The following is a 20,519-nucleotide window of genomic DNA, read 5'->3' as shown; positions in this document are numbered from 1 at the left end:
ATGGAGTATAGAAATGAAATTTTACAGAAGCTTGTGATGAATGGGTATGACTGCATATTGTATGATGAGGCACGTGATCTTGGTGAAATTTATGACGAATCTGCTCTGTTTGTTGGTCTATTTGAACTGCATGCCTTATTTTTCCAGAAGCGTGGGGTTGGGTTTTGGGTTTATTTCATTTTGTTTTTTAATAGGACAGTGATGAGCTGGCATAACACTACACAATACCTGAGCTGGAAAGCCCAGAGAAGACAAGAAAAGTGAAGGAATTGGGAGTCTTTGGAGAGAAGTTATAATCCTTTTGTGTCACCAAGTGAAATGTGCACACACAAAAAAAGGAAAAATAATTATTTGAATTGAATACTACACAGGTTGAGTATTGGAAAAGTGTATAAATTCAGCATGTTTATTTTATAAATATTCATATACATGATAGTTTTTGTGATTACTTTCAGGAATATGAAAATTCTGTAATTTGAAGTGAAGGTGATCATTTTTCCAGAAGTACAAATGATCATCATCATTTTATAGATGAGAAAAGAGATACTAAGCGACACACCTGAGGTTACACAGAAAGGCTTCCACGGTGGTGGCTAGGGACAGTGTGGAATGCTTTCCCAGAGCTGTAATCCCATGATAACTCTACACCCCATGGCCAACAGAAAATCTCCTCTGCCGAGATGAAGGTCAGAGCTGTACAGGCATCTTGGCCTCAAAACACTTCATGCTACAGGAATAATCAATGTGTTTTGCAGCAAAGCCTTTCAGTGCTCTCCCTTGTCACCGTTACACACTCAAAACAGTAAAAAGCACATAAAAATGAAAGCTGCTGTACCGAGTCCTCTCCTACGAGTATGTCAGGGCAAAGCAAACTGATGCACAGGAGAGCATGAAGACTTTTTTGAGACAGTTCTTCCACTGTAAGGAGGATTTGGAGACCTTGCTGGCAGAAAAGTCGTGGAGGATCATTTCAATCATCAAGATGTTCAAAAGGGTCACAGCTGGGTGAAATGTTTTGATCTAGATTTTTTTTTTTAAGCAGGCCATATGTATCTGTCTTTCCAGCATATTCAGTCTAAAAGAAAAGAGGAAAAAGGGGGTGGAGGAGGGAAGAGCTATCCCTTTGGCAATTTTTTTTTAGTTTGAAATTTATTTTGCTTTGGTTACACAAGTTAAAAAGAATTGAGGAAATCAAAACAATTGTTTTGGATCAGCTGTAAACTAAGTTTGACTTCTTGTTGTTGCATTTACATTTCATCTATCTGCAAACAGGTTTTTTTTCCTGGCTTATTAGTCGCACCTAACAACAAAATAGGAGTGTAGAAAGGGCTACAGTAAGAACTACTTGGAAGATATAGACAGGATAATTTCTGCAGAGTATTGAAAAGGGGGACTAAGAACTTGAACTGATATTAAAGAAAACAGAGCACAGAATATGTAGCTGGATAATACAGCTGTCTCTATTTGCCAAAGGAAAACCTCAAGAAAATGGTGTAATAGTAAGAAAACATAGGTGATGGTTCTGTCCTTAATTACAGTAGTTTCATAGCGGTGTCATTAACTTGGGTCTGCGTCACTTGTCAGACTGATTTCATGGGGAGTTCCACCCCCAGCCCCAGTTCAGGATTTACTCTTGAGACAAATCTCATTCCCTGCTCGTGTCACTTCTTGTGCTGGTAACAGATACTCTGGCTGTTCTGAACATAGGATTTGCCCGTGGCCAGCAGGGCGAGGGGGGGGATTCTGCCCTTCTGCTCTGCTCTGGGGAGACCCCCTGCAGTGCTGCCTCCAGTTCTGGAGGCACCAACATCAGAAGGACGTGGACCTGTTTGAGCAGGTCCAGAGGAGGCCACGAAGATGCTCCAAGGGCTGGAGCCCCTCTGCTGTGAGGACAGGCTGAGAGAGTTGGGGTGTTCAGCTTGGAGAAGAGAAGGCTCCGGGGAGACCTTGCTCCAGGGGCTCCAGGAGAGATGGGGAGGGACTCTTGATCAGTGAGTGTAGCAATAGGGCAAGGGGGTAATGGCTTTAAACTAAAAGAAGGTGGATTTAGACTAGATATAAGGAAGAAATTCTTTACACTGAGGGTGTAAAACACTGGCCCAGGTTGCCCAGAGAAGTTGTGCTGCCCCATCCCTGGAAACACTTAAGGTCAGGTTGGATGGGGCTCTGAGCAACACGATCTAGTTCAAGATGTCCCTGCTCATGGCAGGGGGACTGAACTTGGTGGCCTTTAAAGCTCCCTTCCAAACCTAAATTCTCTATGATTCTTTCATTTTAAAATGCCATCAGGGGGCAGAGGCTCAGCTGACGTAAACTCTGGATGTGGATTTCAGTGCAGTCTGGATGATGTATGCTCCGAAAATGTGGCCCAAGGTCAGTAACAATATTGACAGAAAGAGTACCCATTCAAAGTAAATACTAAAGATAAGTTAGCATTGCAGGCACAGTAATATTTAACACAAACTGTTGACTTTTGGGTTTATGTTTTTTGAGTTTGGTTGGTTTTTGGTTTTGTGTTTTTTTTTTTAATGTAGAGCATAAACCTTATCCATTCATCCAGACCTACTGTATGTTCAGGTATGTAATCATTATTGCAATTGATATTCAGTGAAAGGTTTTCATAGCAATGAGGCAGTATCGATCTATTTATGGATTGTGTTGTGTGGTTAATTTATTTGATTCTCTCAACGCTTAAGTTGTAGCATGTAAAAAAAAAAAAGAAATTATTTAAAATTTATATAACATATACCAGAAACAGTGAGTGTAAATCATTTGTTTATTACCTTGAGAATAGTATCCACTCAACTACCAGGGCAGAGTCAGGATTAATAATGACGTTTTGGTGGAATATTGCTCCCAGTCTAAGCAAGAATAAATATTCTTCTGTAAAATGAAGCAGAAATTCTCTAAGTGCTTATAAGCTTTATTGCTTCTTGCAACAATAAGTAAAGGACAAAACTTTTTTTTGTTCTTTTATGTTTCTTTATATATGCCATAACTGCATTTCACAGCTGTAATTTATAGTTCTTTGTGTCATTTGGAGTTAATGGCGTAACAGTGCACCTGTAAATCATTCAGTAATATGCCCTGTAGTACTTCATAAAACTTATGCACCCTTTATGGAACATATCTTAAAGAATGGTTTTGTGTTTTTTTCAGGATGATTTGGATTTATCACACTTTTCATTTCATTTTCTTACTTGCTTCCGTTTACAGTGGTAAGTGAATGCATAATTCCTAAGATAGGTTGACAGTAGCGCAGCTCTTCCAGAAGGGGAGATGATGAGTAACCGCAGTCTGGTCCCGAGAGCGCTGTCTCGATGCTGTGGGTTGTGCTCAGTCAAGTCTGGGTAACTCACAGGGGCTCAAAAGACTATTGCAATAAGCGTGAATAACCCCAGAACCAATTGTTTTATTGTAAAAGGATTTTTAGGGTTCCTTTGATACACTGGAAAGTTAGTGGTTGTGTACCTTTTTTCAGTGTCAGTCTGTGTTAATGATTTACTTTGTTCAGTTAGCAAAACACCCTGTGTTGATAAATTCTAACTAAGGCCTAATACAAGTTTATGTTCAGTAATGTATTAACTGTCCTCTCGGAGGACAATTAGGTAACTCAGCTTTTTAGCAAGATCTGTTTGATAAATGTAGTATTATCTAAGAAAGGGTTTACATGGATCACAATTTCAGCAAAACTAAAATCTTGGAACGTTTCTGAGCCCTTGGAAACATATTTTTATTAAATTAAAATATTCAGAGCTGGCGTAGTTTTACACGGTACATAGTTTTACTGAATGAACAGATTTTTTTGTGTGTGTTAATTGTTACTAGAAGAAGGCAAATAAGATCCAGAATGCCAGGTACAGCAGATAGAATCATAGAATCATCCAGGTTGGAAGAGACCCTTGGGATCATCGAGTCCAACCATCTACCCTACACTACAAAGTTCTCCCCTATATCATATCCCCCAACACCACATCTAAACGTCTCTTAAACACATCCAGGGATGGCGACTCAACCCCCTCCCTGGGCAGCCTATTCCAATGCCCGACCACTCTTTCTGTGAAAAATTCTTTCCTAATGTTCAGTCTAAACCTACCCTGTTGGAATTTGAAGCCGTTCCCTCTCGTTCTGTCATTAGTTACCTGTGTGAAGAGACCAGCACCAACCTCTCTGCAGTGTCCTTTCAAGTAGTTGTAGAGAGTGATGAGGTCTCCCCTCAGCCTCCTCTTCCTCATACTAAACAGTCCCAGCTCCTTCAACCGCTCTTCATATGATTTGTTTTCCAGGCCCTTCACCAGCTTCGTTGCCCTCCTCTGCACTCGCTCCAGCACCTCGATATCTCTCTTGTACTGAGGTGCCCAAAACTGGACACAATACTCCAGGTGTGGCCTCACCAGTGCTGAGTACAGGGGGACAATCACCTCCCTACTTCTGCTGGTCACGCTATTTCTAATACAAGCCAGGATGCCATTGGCTTTCTTGGCCACCTGGGCACACTGCTGGCTCATATTCAGCCGCTTGGCAATTAGAACCCCCAGGTCTCTTTCTTCCAGGCAGCTTTCCAACCACACTTCCCCAAGCCTGTAGCAATGCACGGGGTTGTTGTGGCCCAAGTGCAGAACCTGGCACTTGCCCTTGTTGAAACTCATGCCATTGATTTTGGCCCAATGATCCAATCTATCTAGGTCTCTCTGCAGAGCTTAAGATACAGAAAGAGATACTTTCATTTTGCCTTTAAAATTCACTTAGAGTGCTCTCAGTAATAGAAAAGGCTTTTCTGTTAATGACAAAGTTGGCCAAAGGAACTCTACTGAGAATAAGAAATACCAATTTTTTAAAGAAAGCTCATGAAAGCATATACACCATAATATTCTGGTTGTTTATAAAGTACAAATTTTGTGTTAACAAGAAATTACCTTTAGACATTAGCATATCTTGCACTTACATCTAATAGTTTCTTACTTTTTTTTTTTGGTAAATTATATGTTTTGCCTATGTGCAGGAAACACAGAATTCCTTAAGCATCACTTATAAACACATTAACAAATAAAATCCACTTGTAGTATTTTAAGACTGTGAAATCCACTGTGACAGTTCCATTTGTTTTCATTTTAAATAGCTTTTGATATAGCATGATGGCTCTATAGTAACAGATTAAGCAGCTACATAAAATGTTTTCGGTTGGGTTTCCTCCCGTTCTGTAAAAACACTGTATTTAGTCTTTGTCTTTTAGCTAAGAAAAAAAAGAAAAAAGAAAAAGCAAAGCAGTAGTTGAGCTCATTTTTATTATAGACAGTTCCTGTGACACTACTGTAACAGTATTTTCTTTGTTGTGAAGCAAGTCAGATAGGGTTCGAGGTGGATTATGAGGGAGCAGAAGGTTTATAAAATGCTGTGAAACTATGGATGGTGGCACCACCTCTGAATCTGGCCTCAGAGCATCCCTAAACAAAACAGGACTGTCTTCACATACAAGTTTCTAACTCTTTTTGGTCCCTGCACTTCTTTCTTCTGGTTTTCCTCTTACTGCTGCTCTGCCTTGGAAGATGCTTCTGCTGCTCCTGAGACCTGCCATGAGTAGGTCCCTTCCCTCTCTGCCCTGCAGGTCTGCCTTGGGGCCCATCCTGCTGCTGGGGCTTCTGTCTCCTCTCAAGCTGCCCTACTCCAGCATCGGGTATGGGGCAGAAGACGCCCCAGAGAGTTTTATTTCTGCTTGAGAGCAACGACAAAACTCTTGGAGGAGCTGTACTACTCACCCTCTTCTCCTGCCAAAGGACTGTCTTAAAAGCAAGGTCAATGACAAAGAGGAGCGGTGGCTTCACCCTCTCCTGGTGAACCGTGCGCACTCCCATCTCTAATAATTTATGCATTTTGTTATTCTGCATCAGAATGTGTGACTCAGGTCTATGAAAATACATATTTCCAAGGAGGAGACCTCACTACGGTTTTCACACCGAGTGCCAATTACTGCCAAGTAGTGTGTACTTACCATCCCACCTGTCTGCTCTTCACCTATTTGCCAGTGACATGGACTGAAGATCCTGAAAAAAGGTAAAATGTTCATATTTGTGTGGCTTTTGCTGGTTTCCTGTGGTAATTATAGGAATTCAGTAACATTTTGACAGAAAACGGGCATACAGGGAAGGCTTCAGGATTCATTCAGGAAAACAATGTCTTATATCTTTAAAACAGGTGATTTAAAAGAGGATTTGCTTACATTTGAAAGATTAAATTTGGCAATGTCCAGTCTTTCACACTCGCATGCCAACCCTTCCAAGGAAGCCAAACTGACTGTCCACCCTTCCTCCATACCACGCGTTTAATGTTGAGGGACAATGTGAGCTATCTCACGTGTCCAGTGGTCCCCTCTACTGCTCCCCACACCCCCCAGCATATTTTTCTCCCAATTAAGGACATCAATAGCATGAGAGGATGAGGCTCTCCTCCCTCTCTATGCCCAGAACATTTCTGTCCTCCAAACCCTGGGCTGTGCTTCTTGCTTTAACGCGACCTCCTGGAGCTCCCACAAACACTGTCTATTCTCACCTGCCACCAAATGCACCAGGGCCAACAAAGCAGAGGCAGCCCTACCCTCTCGTTCTCCAAATTGCACTTCTTGTCTAAATTTCAATGTTGAGGGATATTGGACAGCCTGCATTTCGCCCGAGAAGCAATTAGGAAGGACTGTGCTGTACTGCAAAAGCTGTGACCTGCTGCTGCGTTTTGAAACACAGGTTTTCCTGCTACTTAAAAGACAGCGATACAGAAATGCTGCCGAAGGTGGATATGGAAGGAGCTGTCTCTGGACATTCCTTAAAACAGTGCAACATCCAAATTAGTGGTAAGATATGGTTATTGACGTGTATGAATGTTAGGCTCTGTGTCATGTAGCAGATGTTAGATAAACGGCATTTTGAAAACAGGAATAGAATTAGAGAAGCAGCCAAGCAGTGATTTGTACGACCTTTGCCAGATTTCTTTCAAACACGGTTGACAAAATCTTCCATTTCAGCCCCAACTGTCCACCACCGAGGCTCCCCAGATGAGGTAACTTGAAAATTATCCTCCTCCGGTCACTGCTTTGCCAGAGGCAGATGGGAGCACAGGCTTTAACTGATAGCTCCAGTGCCAAAGATTCATTTACTACAACAATTCCCCTCCAGCAAGCTGCTCGTAAGGTCTGTGTGACCCCGCTCTATAGCTCTGTAGAGCAGATGCCCAGCAAAGCAGAGGTGCATAGTCATGGTGGTTCTACCTTCATGATTCTCTGTAATAATTTATTAGCAGCTCCATCTTTTAGTGTATGCGTGCAAGGCACAGAGTCTTAGTGTCAGCATGCCATACCTGGGAGTTATCAGCAGGCGTGTTTAAAGGCTATCAAATGTGTTGTTTTAAATATGTTTTAAACTTGCACCATCATAATGATTTTATTAAGAGGAGAGCAGCTTTAAGCATAGCATGGTATTGCAGAAAAACAGAGTAAGGAAGAATATATTTATTCAGTCCCTGACTTTGAGGCTGAATAATGTCTTATGGATGTCAGGCTAATTCTTTAGTTTTATTGGCATAGCTCCCCAATATGCCAGGGCTAAATGGGTCTTAATTTATGCAAGTTGTCCATTGCAGCTATTGACAAAAAAAGTTGTGCTTGCTTTTGGTTGCCACTTGCCTTTCAGAGCAGTCAGGACTTGTAAAAGCCCTTTCCTGCAAACATCCCGTCACAGTTATATTTGAGTAGCTTTGACCCAGCAAAATAGATTTCAGTGGGATGTTTTTCTTTACGCTATACAGACTAGCTGATATCACTGGAGTTACTCTAGAATGAGACAAATGTCACTAAAATGAAAATCTACCCATATATGTTAAAAAACCCACTAATGGTTGGCCGGCTTGTGTTCTCTGAAGAAACTCCACTGACCACGAGGCAGATCTTCAAGGCCAGGTTGGATGGGGCTTTGAGCAACCTGGTCTAGTGGGAGGTGTCCCTGCCCAGGGCAGGGGGGTTGGAACTAGATGATCTTGAAGGTCCCTTCCAACTCCAACCATTCTATGATTCTACAAAAACTTGCATCCTGCACAGGGGAAAGCTGTTCCTCACCCCACAGTCCTCGTTCTCCCTCAGTGGAGTGTGAGTTCAATCTCCTGCCTTAAATGGGAGATGTCTGTTGCTTATGAGGACAGAATTTGCCTTTTAAATTGCTCTATGAATTTGGAAATGGGAAAGTATGTTTTAGGATTAATCCTGAGTTCTTGCTTTGATTAATGTCATCATGGGCTCAGCCACGGTGGTTAGAGCTCCTCTCTCGTGTAGGCAAAGGCACTGTCAGCCAGTTTTTTCCTCCGTGGTACTGTACTACACTGACACTTCTGATCTTGTTCCTAGAAGTATATGTGAAGTATAATGTAACTGAAGTGAGTATGGAATGTGGAATCTGGATTATGAGGGCATATGAACTGCTGTCTTTTGGGCAGTTTAGGGTGCAGGGTGAGGAAATGAACAGAAGCATGTTTTCAGAACTTGGGTCTCTCTTTTTTCACAGCTTGCAGCCCAGATGTCCACATAGGACTGGATATGGAAGGGAAAATTTATGATGTTGCTACGGCTGACAGCTATCAAGAGTGTCAAAAAAGATGTACCAATGCCAACCATTGTCATTTTTTCACGTATGCCTCAGAAACATTTCACAATGCAAGCTTTCGGTAAATACAGGTTTGATCCCTCTCCTTGGACAGCGCTGTGCTTTAGTAGAGTAAATCTCAGAGCAATCTAAGGTGAGAGAATTTGTTCAAGGAAATAATTTTGCCTTGATTTGTCATCCTTGCAATGTTTATTCAAACTTACAGACGGGAAAAGGTCTGTAGTAAATTAGCTTTCATTTGTCCATCCGTGAGAAAGACAAACTTGATTATCACAGCACTGAAAAAAAAAATATTAAAAATCTTTTGGAGATATTGAAATGCAAATGACATTGGTAGGGGTGCAGCATATTGCTCTGTTAAATCTTACTCTGTGTATTACTCTGAAAATTAACATCGTCAGAGCAGCCAGAGAAATTCTTTCATTTGCAAGAGGACTATTTTTGAGGCGTTAATCTGCTCCATTTTACAAGTTAAACATTGTTCAGCGAACTCTGTTTCTCATTTGAAGATTGTTTTGGAGATTGGAGATTGCTCTGGCCCTCGGCTAGAACACGCACCATGCTGGGAATTATGGGACCAGGAGGATGGTGTCGACCAAGGAAGATGGACTGTTGTCTTACCGCTTTCTTTATTCTTTGTCACTCAGTAAAAAATGCTTCTTGAAACATACCAGCGTAGGAACTCCAACCAGCATAAAGGTGCTCGATGAGGTTGTGTCTGGATTCTCTTTAAAGCCGTGTCAGCTTTCTGAAATAGGTAACTAATTAAAATCTCTGCTGATTCCATTTAGATTTAAGGGTTATGGATGATGAGGTGCAGTCTATCTTGGACAAGTATAAATGCTACATTATGTAAAAGAATTCTAATATAAACTTATCCTTGCAAATATAGTTAGTACTCTCAGGCACAAGGAGGTTCGGGTCTTTTTAATTTTTCCATTTTTATTATTTGTCTTACAAAACCAGTTGCCTGCTTTGAAGATCTGAAGAATGCTTTTGTAAGATTAGATTGACGAAATTGCATGTTATCTTTGTACCGTGGATACAGAAATGAAAGATAAAATCCCATCAAAGTCAAAGATCAAGCAGAATATAAAGCTTTCTAAAGTCTGTTCGTATACTTTGTATGCACTTAGGTTTAGTGAAGGCCTGCAGCTTTCTAATACAACTGGCTAATATGAAGGGTTGTATTCTGTGTTTTGTGGGTGATTTGTGATGAAAGTAGTGTATGTGCTTATTCCTGCAATCATTACTCAGGCAAAACTCTCAAGAGTGCAAGATCAAACAGTTTGCATTATACCTTCTTATTCTCAATTGAATCATCTTTCACTTTTTTTTTTTTTTTTTTAATTTTACCTCCACCTTATCTTGCTGTCTGGTATTCTCCCTTCTTAATGGCGATGTTGTTCTGCTTCCATACAGCCTTAAGATAATCTAGTTTTCCCATATAAATCACATTTTTAACAGATTTAAATCACATTTTTAACATATAAAACACATTTTTTTAGGGGGCCTACCTACTAATTGTCAGAGCTAATTGACCCTTTTTTTCTAGTCTCCCGATTATTTTTTTTTCTGCTGTTGTTATTGTCTAATTGCTGTCCAGTATTGTTGTCCTTTCATGCTTATGTTTTTTGTTTTTTGAAAACCTCATCAAATTAAGGAGTCGCATAAAGCTCTACCTCTCCCTTTTACTGTTTTTCCATTTCTGTAGGAAGATGTTCCCAGTGTGTTTCTGTAACTCCTTGGGTAGTGTCCACTTGGCTGTTGTGCTTTCTCAAAAGCCGAAATTCTCTGCTGCCACCAAGCCCTGTGCTTTGCATCATTTCACTGTTTTTACTGTCTTTACAGCTCGATAATTACGAGGAACATCCTCCGTGCTGGTGCTTCATTTTTCCTTCTTTATATTGTTGCACTAGGATTTTAATGAGGATTTCAAGTATATCTTTGGTGAAGGCAACTCCTTCTTCTCTTTCTAAACATGCTGGTGCTTCCTGTAGCTTCTCTATCCGTGGTCTGGTGGTGTGAATTATCCTGCCAAGCCTGTTATGTTATTTTGGTCATGTCAGAGGGCAGACCGTACATTACTCTGCCTGCTTTTCAAATAGCATTTAATAAAGTCTTAAGAGGATCATCCCATTATTTTTCTCCTAGTCTTCTCATGATCCTCTTAGATATACCCATTACCTTAATTATTTTAGGTTTTGCCTAGATTACCATGATTTATTCCTAACTGTGGATTTGTACATTGATCTCTACTGTTCCTAATTTAAAGCCTTCCTATTAGGTTAGAAAATCTGTATTCTAACATTTTAACATTATTCTAAAATTCTATCATTTTTCTTCTCTATATCAACCTTATCCCTCCTCAGTAGTCCTCACCATGAATTTACACACTAAAAAAATGTTCTTGAGAAATAATCCTTGGTTAAAATGTGATTTTATCTTTCTGTTCATAATTAAATACTTGGCATTTTGATATTTTGTTCTTGTTTAATACAGATTGCAAAATGGACATTTTTGAAGATCAAGAATTTTCAGGAATGAATATTACAAGCTTTTTCACTCCCGATATGTCTGTCTGCCAAACTATTTGTACATATTTTCCAAAGTGCTTGTTCTTTACATTCTTTACCAGGGAATGGCAAATAGAATCCCAAAGGTGAATATTTAACTTTAACTCTCTAAGTATATTTTTTAAAAAAAAAAAAAGCACATGGTCTTTTTCAACCACTATTTTTTAATAATTGGGGAAATTTTATTTAAAAGCTTAGTTTCAGTAAAGCACAGCTTTTTATGTCTTGTATCCATAAGTTTATAATTTCTTATGGGCATTTCATCTGTTCTCCAGCATGATCGGGGTTTAGTATTGCAGCTGCGTATCTGGTGTTAATCTGAAGATAATTATATACATCAAAGAGACAGTGAGCCTCCAGGTTGCTTAAATGACTTAAAGCTGCATTTTATGAATTTATCAAAAGAGGCATCTGTTTCCTAGCAGTATTGCTACTTACTTAAAAAGATTTTTGATAAAGTTAACATTTTTAAAAAAATGTTTCCGCTGAACTTCCTTCTTTCATACTTAGCAGTGAGAATAATTAAAAATCTACATACCATGCAAAAAAAAAAAAAAAAGAATGAAGTTTTAAAGGAATTTCAGAGAGAAGCAAAACTGAGATGGCATACATCATCTAAAGTCACCTCATCTACAAATGTATAAATACTGTACTATCACTAGTAGTACAGTCATATGTTATTTCATAAAACTGCTGAAGCCCTCTCTACAAATTTAGTGTGAAATAGTGCATTTTCATATGAAATACTTTTACAGATAGAAACTTGGGGGAAAAAACACATTTAAGGAAGAACCTTCCCTTAGCAGTACCTAAACCCCCTCAATTTTAAGATGTGAGAACAGATTTAGTTATTGTAAAAAAATTTTCATTTTAGAAATCTTTGCCTTCTGAAGACATCAACAAGTGGGATACCAGAGGCACTTACATCACAAGAAAATGCTGTATCCGGCTTTAGTCTCCTAAATTGCAGAAGATCCTTTCCTGGTAAACAATAAATTACAATAAAAATACTAATTTTGAATTAATCAAATTAATAGACTAATTAATTTCTGGTGCTTGGAATGCATTCATTCTCGCAGCCTGCAATTCTCGCACTTACACGCATATGAATTTTTTGGGAGAGGAACTCAATGTCACTTATACTAAAGGACACCGAGCCTGTCAGCAGGTTTGCACTGATGTGATCCGCTGCCAATTTTTTACCTACTTTCCCCTCCAAGATTCATGCAATGAGGAAAGGTGAGACACATTTTTTAAAATGTTTAAAGATTGCTGAAATAATGATTCTGCAGACTTGGGGAGGGGGCAACGTATGCCTTCCGCATCAAAAGTACTAACTGAATCTGCGTTAATTCATTGGCAGAAAGTGTGAGTGTCACCTAAGAATGTCCTCGAATGGATCTCCAGTGGAAATAGTACACGGGCCAGGAAGGATCTCAGGATACTCACTAAGATTATGCAAAAAGAAAGCCAGTACTGGTAAGTAGAACTTTCATGTAGAAGAGGTGATGCTCAGAGGACTGGAGAAACCTCTCCTACGAGGACAGGCTGAGAGAGCTGGGGTTTAGCCTGGAGAAGAGAAGGCCCCAGGGAGACCTTATAGCAGCCTTCCAGTACCTAAAGGGGGCCTACAGGAGAGACGGGGAGGGACTCTTGTTCAGGGAGTGGAGCTGTAGGATAAGGGGTAATGGTTTTAAACTGAAAGAGGGGAGATTTAGAACAGATATTGGAAAGAAATTCTTTCCTGTGAATGTGGTGAGACGCTGGCCCAGGCTGCCCAGAGAAGCTGTGGCTGCCCCATCCCTGGAGGTGTTCAAGGCCAGGCTGGATGGGGCTTTGAGCAACCTGGTCTGGTGGGAGGTGTCCCTGCCCATGGCAGGGGGGTTGGAACTGGATGATCTTTAACGTCCCTTCCAACCCGAACCATTCTGTGATTCTAGAAGAGGCAGTGCTTAAGTAATTTCAGTACAGGAAGCCAAAACCTCTTTATTTTTTAATTCAAAAAAATAAAACTGGTTGCATTGAATTGGTTGCATTGTCCAAATGGGACGGCTTGTGAAGTTAAAGAGTGATGAGGGATGAGAACGTGTCATGTATCCTCTTCTTTGCAGTAGATCGGTCCTTATTCAGGGGTCCGCAGTTGTCTCACTTCCATTGGTGAGTGCAAATTATCGTTAAGCACAGTTTTGAATTATTTCTGTAGTGTGCATGCAGCATTCTGCAAGAACGATTAGGATCGTGGGAGGGACAGACTCTTCCCCTGGTGAGTGGCCGTGGCAAGTCAGCTTGCACGTGAAGTTGTCTCGTCAGAGACACCTCTGCGGGGGCTCCATCATCAGCAGCCGGTGGATTCTTACAGCTGCCCACTGCATCATGAGGTGAGGCTGAAATGTCAATGTACAAATAAAACCCAAAAATTTCATCCAGTGTGTGAGAGAAGTTGAGATCCACCTTTTAGAAATGTAAAAATGAGGACTAGAGTAAAATAACCAAAGGGTGAGCTTTTAAGGTAGACAATTCATATTCTTAACTGGAACTCTATACTTTGTCCCTTCGTAACATAGTATTGTAATACTGATGCTAAATTATTTTAATGCATCTAGAAGACGATGTTTTAAAGCAGACACCAGACACCTGCAGAAACTTAGACATTCTCATGCGATATAAGCTTTTTCTTGCTTTAATACCATATCATCTATCAAGGAGAATCTGTTGCTGGGTTATTCCATTTCATAAACTTGGTACTTAAGAAATGGTACTAATCTGAAAGCTACAGCAACAGGGTGCTCAGCAAGTTGTTTGCTGATTTATTTGCAATTTATTTGACCAGGACACAAAGTAAACCTCTGTGGGGGGTCCCCTTAGACTGCTTCTGGTACCTGAGATCCAGATCCCAGTTGTCCTGGTTTTTCTTTAGTAGTTTTTTGTTGGTTTTTTTTTTTTGGTTTTTTGTTTGTTTGGGTTTTTTTGGTTGTTTTCTGTTTTTTCAAATTTTATCAATCATTCAATTAATGCCTTATTTTTAATGCAGATTTCAGCTGTATGAACAAAATTTAGAGCAACCAATACCCAAGGTATTGCTCATTTACAGCAACACATATAGTCCGTAGTGTTAATGGCCGTTAAATACTATCAGATTTGGGTCATGAAAACACCTGATTTAATTGTCATGCAGGTGATCAATTTCCCATGTGAGATTGTCACCGCCTGTAGAGCAGGTTGTTCTGTCATTTACAGAGTTAGAATTGTAAGGCTGTTATTCAGCCTGATGGGAGAGAAGGGACAGATAACATAAAATGCTTCAAAGAGGGTGTTGACCCAGCAACACGGTCTGAAATCAGGCACTTTTACTCAAGCAGCGTAGTATGTTACCCGTTATTTTTTTAGCGTGGAATAATATTGGCAGTATTTCGCCTCCAGTGACAAGCCTTATAAAGGTGGTTAAACCCTCTAAAACCCCCGTATAAAGAATATAATTCTCTACCTGCTATGCAATGTAAAAGTAACCAGTATTATAAAAAGCAAAGGGAAAATGCTTGAAAAATAAAAAAAAAAAGACTACTTTCATTGAAAATTAATAAGTCTAACTTATTGTTTATGAAAATATATATAAAATATTCAGAATTGTTGGAAAATTTATTTAGGACTAGATTTTTATCTTCTTCATTGCATGTACCAAAATTTTTAGACTGCCTTGATGGTACACTACCACAATGACCTATCCCTTAAAACTTACTTGAAGTAAAGTTGAAACATGAAGATTAACTGGAACTTTTTACATAGATCTATGATATCACGCTTTCCAAACTCTATTTACATTTATTTTAGTGAGTAATTTCATTTTCATAATAAGTGTCTGAATAGACAGGACTTGAATTTATATTTCCAACCCTATTTTGGTTACTAGAAATGTTGTGTTGGAATGAATGGAAAGAATCTCATGTATTTCTTCAGGGCTTAGATTAGATGCTTGAAGATAAAAAAAAAAATAAAAAAGGAGAAGAGAAAATGAGAAAATAAGGGCAACAGAAGGGGAAGGAGGATGAAGGATCAGGACAATGAGAGTCTGAACATAAAGGAGAGAGGAAACTGATGTGTGAATGAAGATATAGATAGGAAGAGGAACAGAAGGAAAGAGAAGTGAAGGGAATGGATAAAGCAAACCACTTAGTTTTGTTAAAGTGTGGAAAGTAAAAATAAAAATGAAAGAATGACCTCAGTGTTGTTCACTCAGGAGTAATAGAAGGTGTTGGCACCTGCACACAAACTCTAAATCAGTGCAAATCTTTTGCCACAGACTGACTGTTTGTCTTTTTCCCTCAGTCGTAAGAATCCCAACATTTGGCGTGTTTATGCCGGTATTTTAAAACAATCAGAAATAAATGAGGATACGCCCTTCTTCAAAGTGGAAGAGATTATTGTTCACCCTCGGTATAAATACGCACAGACTGGATATGACATTGCTTTAATGAAACTTGATAAGCCTATGAATTTCACTGGTATGTAGTGTATCGCAGAGGAATTCTGAAATGTGAAGGATGACGTAGGGCTGGCGTTGGTATGGCAGTGCATGACACCTGGGCTGGCTTCCTTTAACGTGTGGTTACTGGGGTTTGAGGAGAATCCCGTTCTGTTGGCTTTGAAAAGAAAATGGGTGGCTTTTATTTATGTGACTGGAGCAATATATATTATAAGGGACAAAGCATAACATGGAGGCTGTCACCAGGGGTTGTGTAGGTGCCCACAAAACCCTTTAATGTTGAAGTTGTCTCTGGTCAAACTAATATTTTTAATCATATTTTAGATCTTCAACTACCTATTTGCCTGCCATCGAAAGAAGATGCTAACATACTTTATACCGACTGTTGGGTGGTTGGATGGGGTTACAGAAAAGAAAAAGGTACAGATAAGTATTTAAAGAGTGAGTTCTTGTATTTGCAAAATTTATGTTGTTTACTAAACTCAAAAAAAAAAAAAAAAAAAAGAACCCCCCCTTCTTTTTTAAAAGAAAATTCTGCTATGATCTTGGCTTATTGCTATTTGGCTAGCACTATAATATAATTCTTAATTAGAATCTACTTCTATTAAGACATCATAAAACATATATGAAAAATATATGAAATTATTATTAAATAACTCCATGCTCTGACACAAAAATTAGATTTTATAAATTTTTTGATTCGATAATTTAAAATATGTAAGAATGCAACCTTAAATATATCCTGTACAGCCCTCAAATACATTTCCTCAGATTCTAGCTTATTCTGCTGCCAAAACCCAGTGTATATCTGGAATGCACTCTACTTTTCGTCCTCCCCGTTGAAAAAAGCCAACAGACTTATCACTGAGCTGTGAGGTTTTGAATTATAATCAGCAAAAGCCCCATGTTGGTTTTTTTTTTTTTTTTTTTACGCGATTTTGTTCATATGACTTTAGAGATTGGACATTGAAGTATGTTGCTTTTATGATTCCAAGGGTTGATTATAAACAATGCCAATGACCTTTGTATTTTGATAGTAGATGGGATTTGAACTCCTCTGATTTTATATGGAGGTAGGCCAAACAGCTGTTAATTATAAAAGTCTGGGTTTATGTGTATTTATTAATTTATTTATATATGTAATTAGTAGGGGTGTGTGTATATATACACACACACACAGAAATAAATAGTGTAATTTCCTTTATACCCCTTCCTATTTGAAGGCTACAGTTCAATGTGAAATCGAACAAATTTAGTTAGGTATTGTATGGGCAAATTTCTTCTGTTAATTTCTAAGAAAAGTCTGCTCTCAAATACTCTTATTTACTCTATCTGCAAATTTTGTCCATCCTGTAAGCTACTAGGGCATGGTGCAGCACAGGTTTGGCAGCTGGGAGATTCCAAACCTATTGTAACACATGATTATTTAATAACTGTTAGTAACACAAAGCAAAGACCTTAATGGGAGGACGAGTTCCAAGGGCCAATGTCCTGAAAGCCGTAATTACACAAGGATTCATTGCAAATCAAAAGGGACTTTTGAAACTTGCCCAGTCATGAGACATAAAATGGCACTATGGAAACATTCAAATTAGCAGACAGTTCACATAAAAAGAGGAAAATCTGTGTCATGAGCATCTAACAACACTCTAAAAGCAACGGCGTCCACCTTTGTCATATCACTGTATAGGGATTTCTAGTTTTTAACTTTTATTTTGCTAGAAGCAAACATTACTCTGTTGATACCCCCTATTACAATAGGTCGTGTAGAAGATATTCTTCAGAAGGCCACTGTCCCCCTGATGTCAAAAGAGGAATGCCAGGCAAGGTACCGGAGGCGCAGAATAGGTGACAAAGTGATCTGTGCTGGCTATGATGCAGGTGGAAGGGACGCTTGTAAGGTAATGAAAAGAAATAGTATATAGTTATATATTCCAACCATTTTTTTCAAATAGATAATTGAATACTGTAATTATTTTTTACTTGTCATTAGAAAAATATGGTTATCAATAGAGCTGTTGATTAACGTGTCACTTTTGCATGTCAAAAGCACTGAAAATCAAGGTAAATGCAAAAAGTTTCTTACGTAACATTGAAATCATTAGGGATAGATTGTATGGATAAGGAAGTCTGAGTGCGCATATATATTTATATATATAAAAATCTATTTAGGGAATAAAACAGTATTCCTTTGGAGTATCGGAAATCCAAAGAGAGCAAATATAATATGTCAAAGCATTTCTCCAATAAAAGCTGGTCTCCTATGTGAGGTTTTTATTTCTTGACGTTAAATACAGTACAAGAAAGCTTATTTTAAAGCATCCACTGTGTACAAACCAGAAGGGAGGGTGCAAGCCATGCTATTAAAATTCCCCAGGGAAGGAAGACTAAAGACAACTCGAGCAGATTGCTCTGTTCGTTCTTAGAACTGAAAATGTCACAGCAGTGTGAGTTCAGAGAGCCAAATTCTCTGCTTGTGTGTAAACTCATGCACTTACATTAATTTAAATATTCTGGGTTATTTTAGGTAAGAAGAAAATAGTCTGATTAGTAAGATTAAATTCTCTACCAAATATAGTATTTTCGTTTTAAGCATTTAACAGTTGACATTTTAATGTTAAATTTTACTGTTGCTATGATTGGTATTGAGGACTTAGGAATAAAAATACTTGGAGCTAGGAAGTAATTTTTCCTCTATGCAAATTAAGCTTTCTTTGTCTGATTCAGTGTACCAGAACATGGAGATGCTGTTTTATAAAAATAACGCACTTGCTATTGTTTCAACAACTCACAACAGCTACACTAGAGAACCTTATGTTCAGAAAGATCAATTAGGAACAGGAAAAGAAAACAGAGATGTGTTTTATCCAGGGGAGGACAGTGTCACTCAAACAAGATAAGCCATGAAGGGAATGGGGGGGTTGTGTACTAAAACCAAGGTCATTTGCCAAATAATGGCAAATTTAGTATTTTTCTCACTTGCACACGTAGTCTTCTTTAGGCTTTAAATCATGTCTATGTAGATAAATTAAAAAAAAAAAAAACCCAACAAATGAAACACAGTAGTTTTGAACCTTAACAGGAAGTGGAAATTATTTGCAATGACTAGAAAGTATTTAGAAGTCAATTTACTACAAAACCAGAAAATCTGCTTCACTACTCTCTTAATTAGCCTTAAGTGAAAGTAATTGAGATTTAGGCACTCACGCTGGTGTTAACGCTGAATGACGCTGCTTTTAATCAAGGTTTGCTTTGAGAGAGAAGTACTGACAAGAGCTGGTCCTTGCCTGCTCTGTCTTTCTCCTGTGACGCAGGGAGACTCGGGGGGGCCGCTGTCGTGCAGGCACGAGGAGGTCTGGTACCTGGTGGGCATCACCAGCTGGGGCGAAGGCTGCGCTCGCCCCCGGCAGCCGGGGGTCTACACCAACGTCGCCGAGTATTCAGACTGGATTTTAGAAAAAACGTCGTAGCGTGAGAGTTACCCACTGACTCAAGGGGATGTCATGGAATCATGACCCTGGAAGCAACGTGATGAATTTTATGAAGGTTTTTTTTTTTTTTTAAATGGTGCTTCTTGTTGTCCTGGGATGTAAAAGACTTGATTAAAAAAGTAGAAAAGCAGGAACGAATGAACTTTGCCATTACTAAATAAAAAGCAGTAATAAAAATGAACTCTGTGGTCACTGATTTGGCAGAAAAAAGAGAGTAAGTTTGAACCATTGATTTCTTCTGTCCTTGCTAGCGTTAAATGAGAGTGGATGAGGTTGCAGGGCATGTGTGGACCTGGGAGCTGCTCCTGATTCCTGAGATGTGGACACAGCAACAGAGATTTGTCTCTTTGTCCGAATTTGGCTGAAATGGACCAACCAGTTACAAACTTACTAAGGGGTTTGGGGAAGGGAAGCTGAGGCAGGGAGAAATTTATGCAGTTGTATAAACCATGTTTCCTTAGGGCATTAGCCAAAAAAGGGGCAGTACTAACTGAGAAGACCTTGGCAAAATCTTCAGTAACAATTTTGCAAGTATGGTAACAGCACTGTCTTTATTTTTCATTATTCTAATTTCTGTAAAAAGTTTTGTGATAAGAATTATAATGTGGGTCTACTTCCCTTGAAGCAGAATATCCAGAAAGTCGATTAAAGAATCATCCCCTTTAGAGATATCATATGTCATTGGTCTATGCCACAATATATTTACATTTTCCAGATCCTTAGCTCCTCTTGATTCAAGAAAGAGCTTTCTATTCCTTTTTCTCCTTTCTTCCTTTTATCCTTTCTCCTTATTTTGTGTCAGGTAACAAATATGTTCTGTGGCCGAAATTAACACTAGTGTGAGAAACTGCAGTCAAAAATCTATTATTTTCCCACAGTAAGAGGCAGAATTTCACACTGAACCAGAAAGAAAGGCACAAAGGCACAGGACTTAACATTTGTCTTTGATGAACTTCATAAGCCTGTTTCTTAATCGTCTACATTACTTTAATTGCTGAAAATACATCCTAGAGCGCTACTCATAATTGCTGCACACCCACAGTGGGTATATTGTGGAGGTAAACAGCAGGAGTGGCTTTGCAAGTAAATGAGGTCATGAAGATTAGAAATTAAACATGTCAAGTTTATGGAGGAAAACAATCAAGCTGCTGAAAAAGACTTCTGTGTTTAATTTTTTTGATGCTTTATTTGCAGCTAGCGCTGAGGAAGAACGTAATTCCACGACTACAAGGTTGCAAGGAGTTGTATCTGTGGCTAAGTGTCTAAAGAGCCCCTGGGGTGGGAGTGCTTCTCGGGGTGTGCAGTGCTGAGCTGATCACAGTCAACGCACCTG

At 39.1% G+C, this 20,519-nt stretch overlaps 1 protein-coding gene across 2 annotated transcripts; it reads left to right on the top strand.

The window, feature by feature from the left end:
- Positions 1 to 19,165, top strand: LOC141469172 (coagulation factor XI-like). Of its 2 annotated transcripts, XM_074154548.1 has the most exons (18): positions 1 to 44; positions 926 to 954; positions 2,305 to 2,373; positions 2,535 to 2,577; positions 3,160 to 3,218; positions 5,889 to 6,051; positions 6,735 to 6,841; positions 8,541 to 8,700; positions 9,287 to 9,396; positions 11,142 to 11,301; positions 12,090 to 12,199; positions 12,295 to 12,454; positions 12,579 to 12,694; positions 13,419 to 13,593; positions 15,539 to 15,714; positions 16,020 to 16,115; positions 17,457 to 17,596; positions 19,010 to 19,165. In XM_074154548.1, the coding sequence occupies exons 1-18, from the start codon at positions 1 to 3 to the stop codon at positions 19,163 to 19,165; spliced, it is 2,073 nt and encodes a 690-aa protein (XP_074010649.1). The 2 variants fall into 2 exon arrangements, with proteins under 2 accessions (XP_074010649.1, XP_074010650.1); XM_074154549.1 differs by lacking the exons at positions 1 to 44; positions 926 to 954; positions 2,305 to 2,373; positions 2,535 to 2,577; positions 3,160 to 3,218 and adding an exon at positions 5,677 to 5,812.
- Positions 19,166 to 20,519: the final 1,354 nt, after the last annotated feature.

This window comes from Numenius arquata, chromosome 10, assembly GCF_964106895.1.
Source record: "Numenius arquata chromosome 10, bNumArq3.hap1.1, whole genome shotgun sequence".
Taxonomy (NCBI): domain Eukaryota; kingdom Metazoa; phylum Chordata; class Aves; order Charadriiformes; family Scolopacidae; genus Numenius; species Numenius arquata.
The sequence above is the reverse complement of the archived record's forward strand: the minus strand, read 5'-3'. Positions and strand labels throughout refer to the sequence as shown.

Bases quoted from the DNA above. Each gene is read 5' to 3' on its own strand.
- LOC141469172 (XM_074154548.1), top strand. From the start codon at position 1: ATGGAGTATAGAAATGAAATTTTACAGAAGCTTGTGATGAATGG. The intron at 12,695-13,418 runs GTAAGTAGAACT...TTATTTCTGTAG, and splicing joins CAAAAAGAAAGCCAGTACTG to TGTGCATGCAGCATTCTGCA. The intron at 17,597-19,009 runs GTAATGAAAAGA...CCTGTGACGCAG, and splicing joins GTGGAAGGGACGCTTGTAAG to GGAGACTCGGGGGGGCCGCT.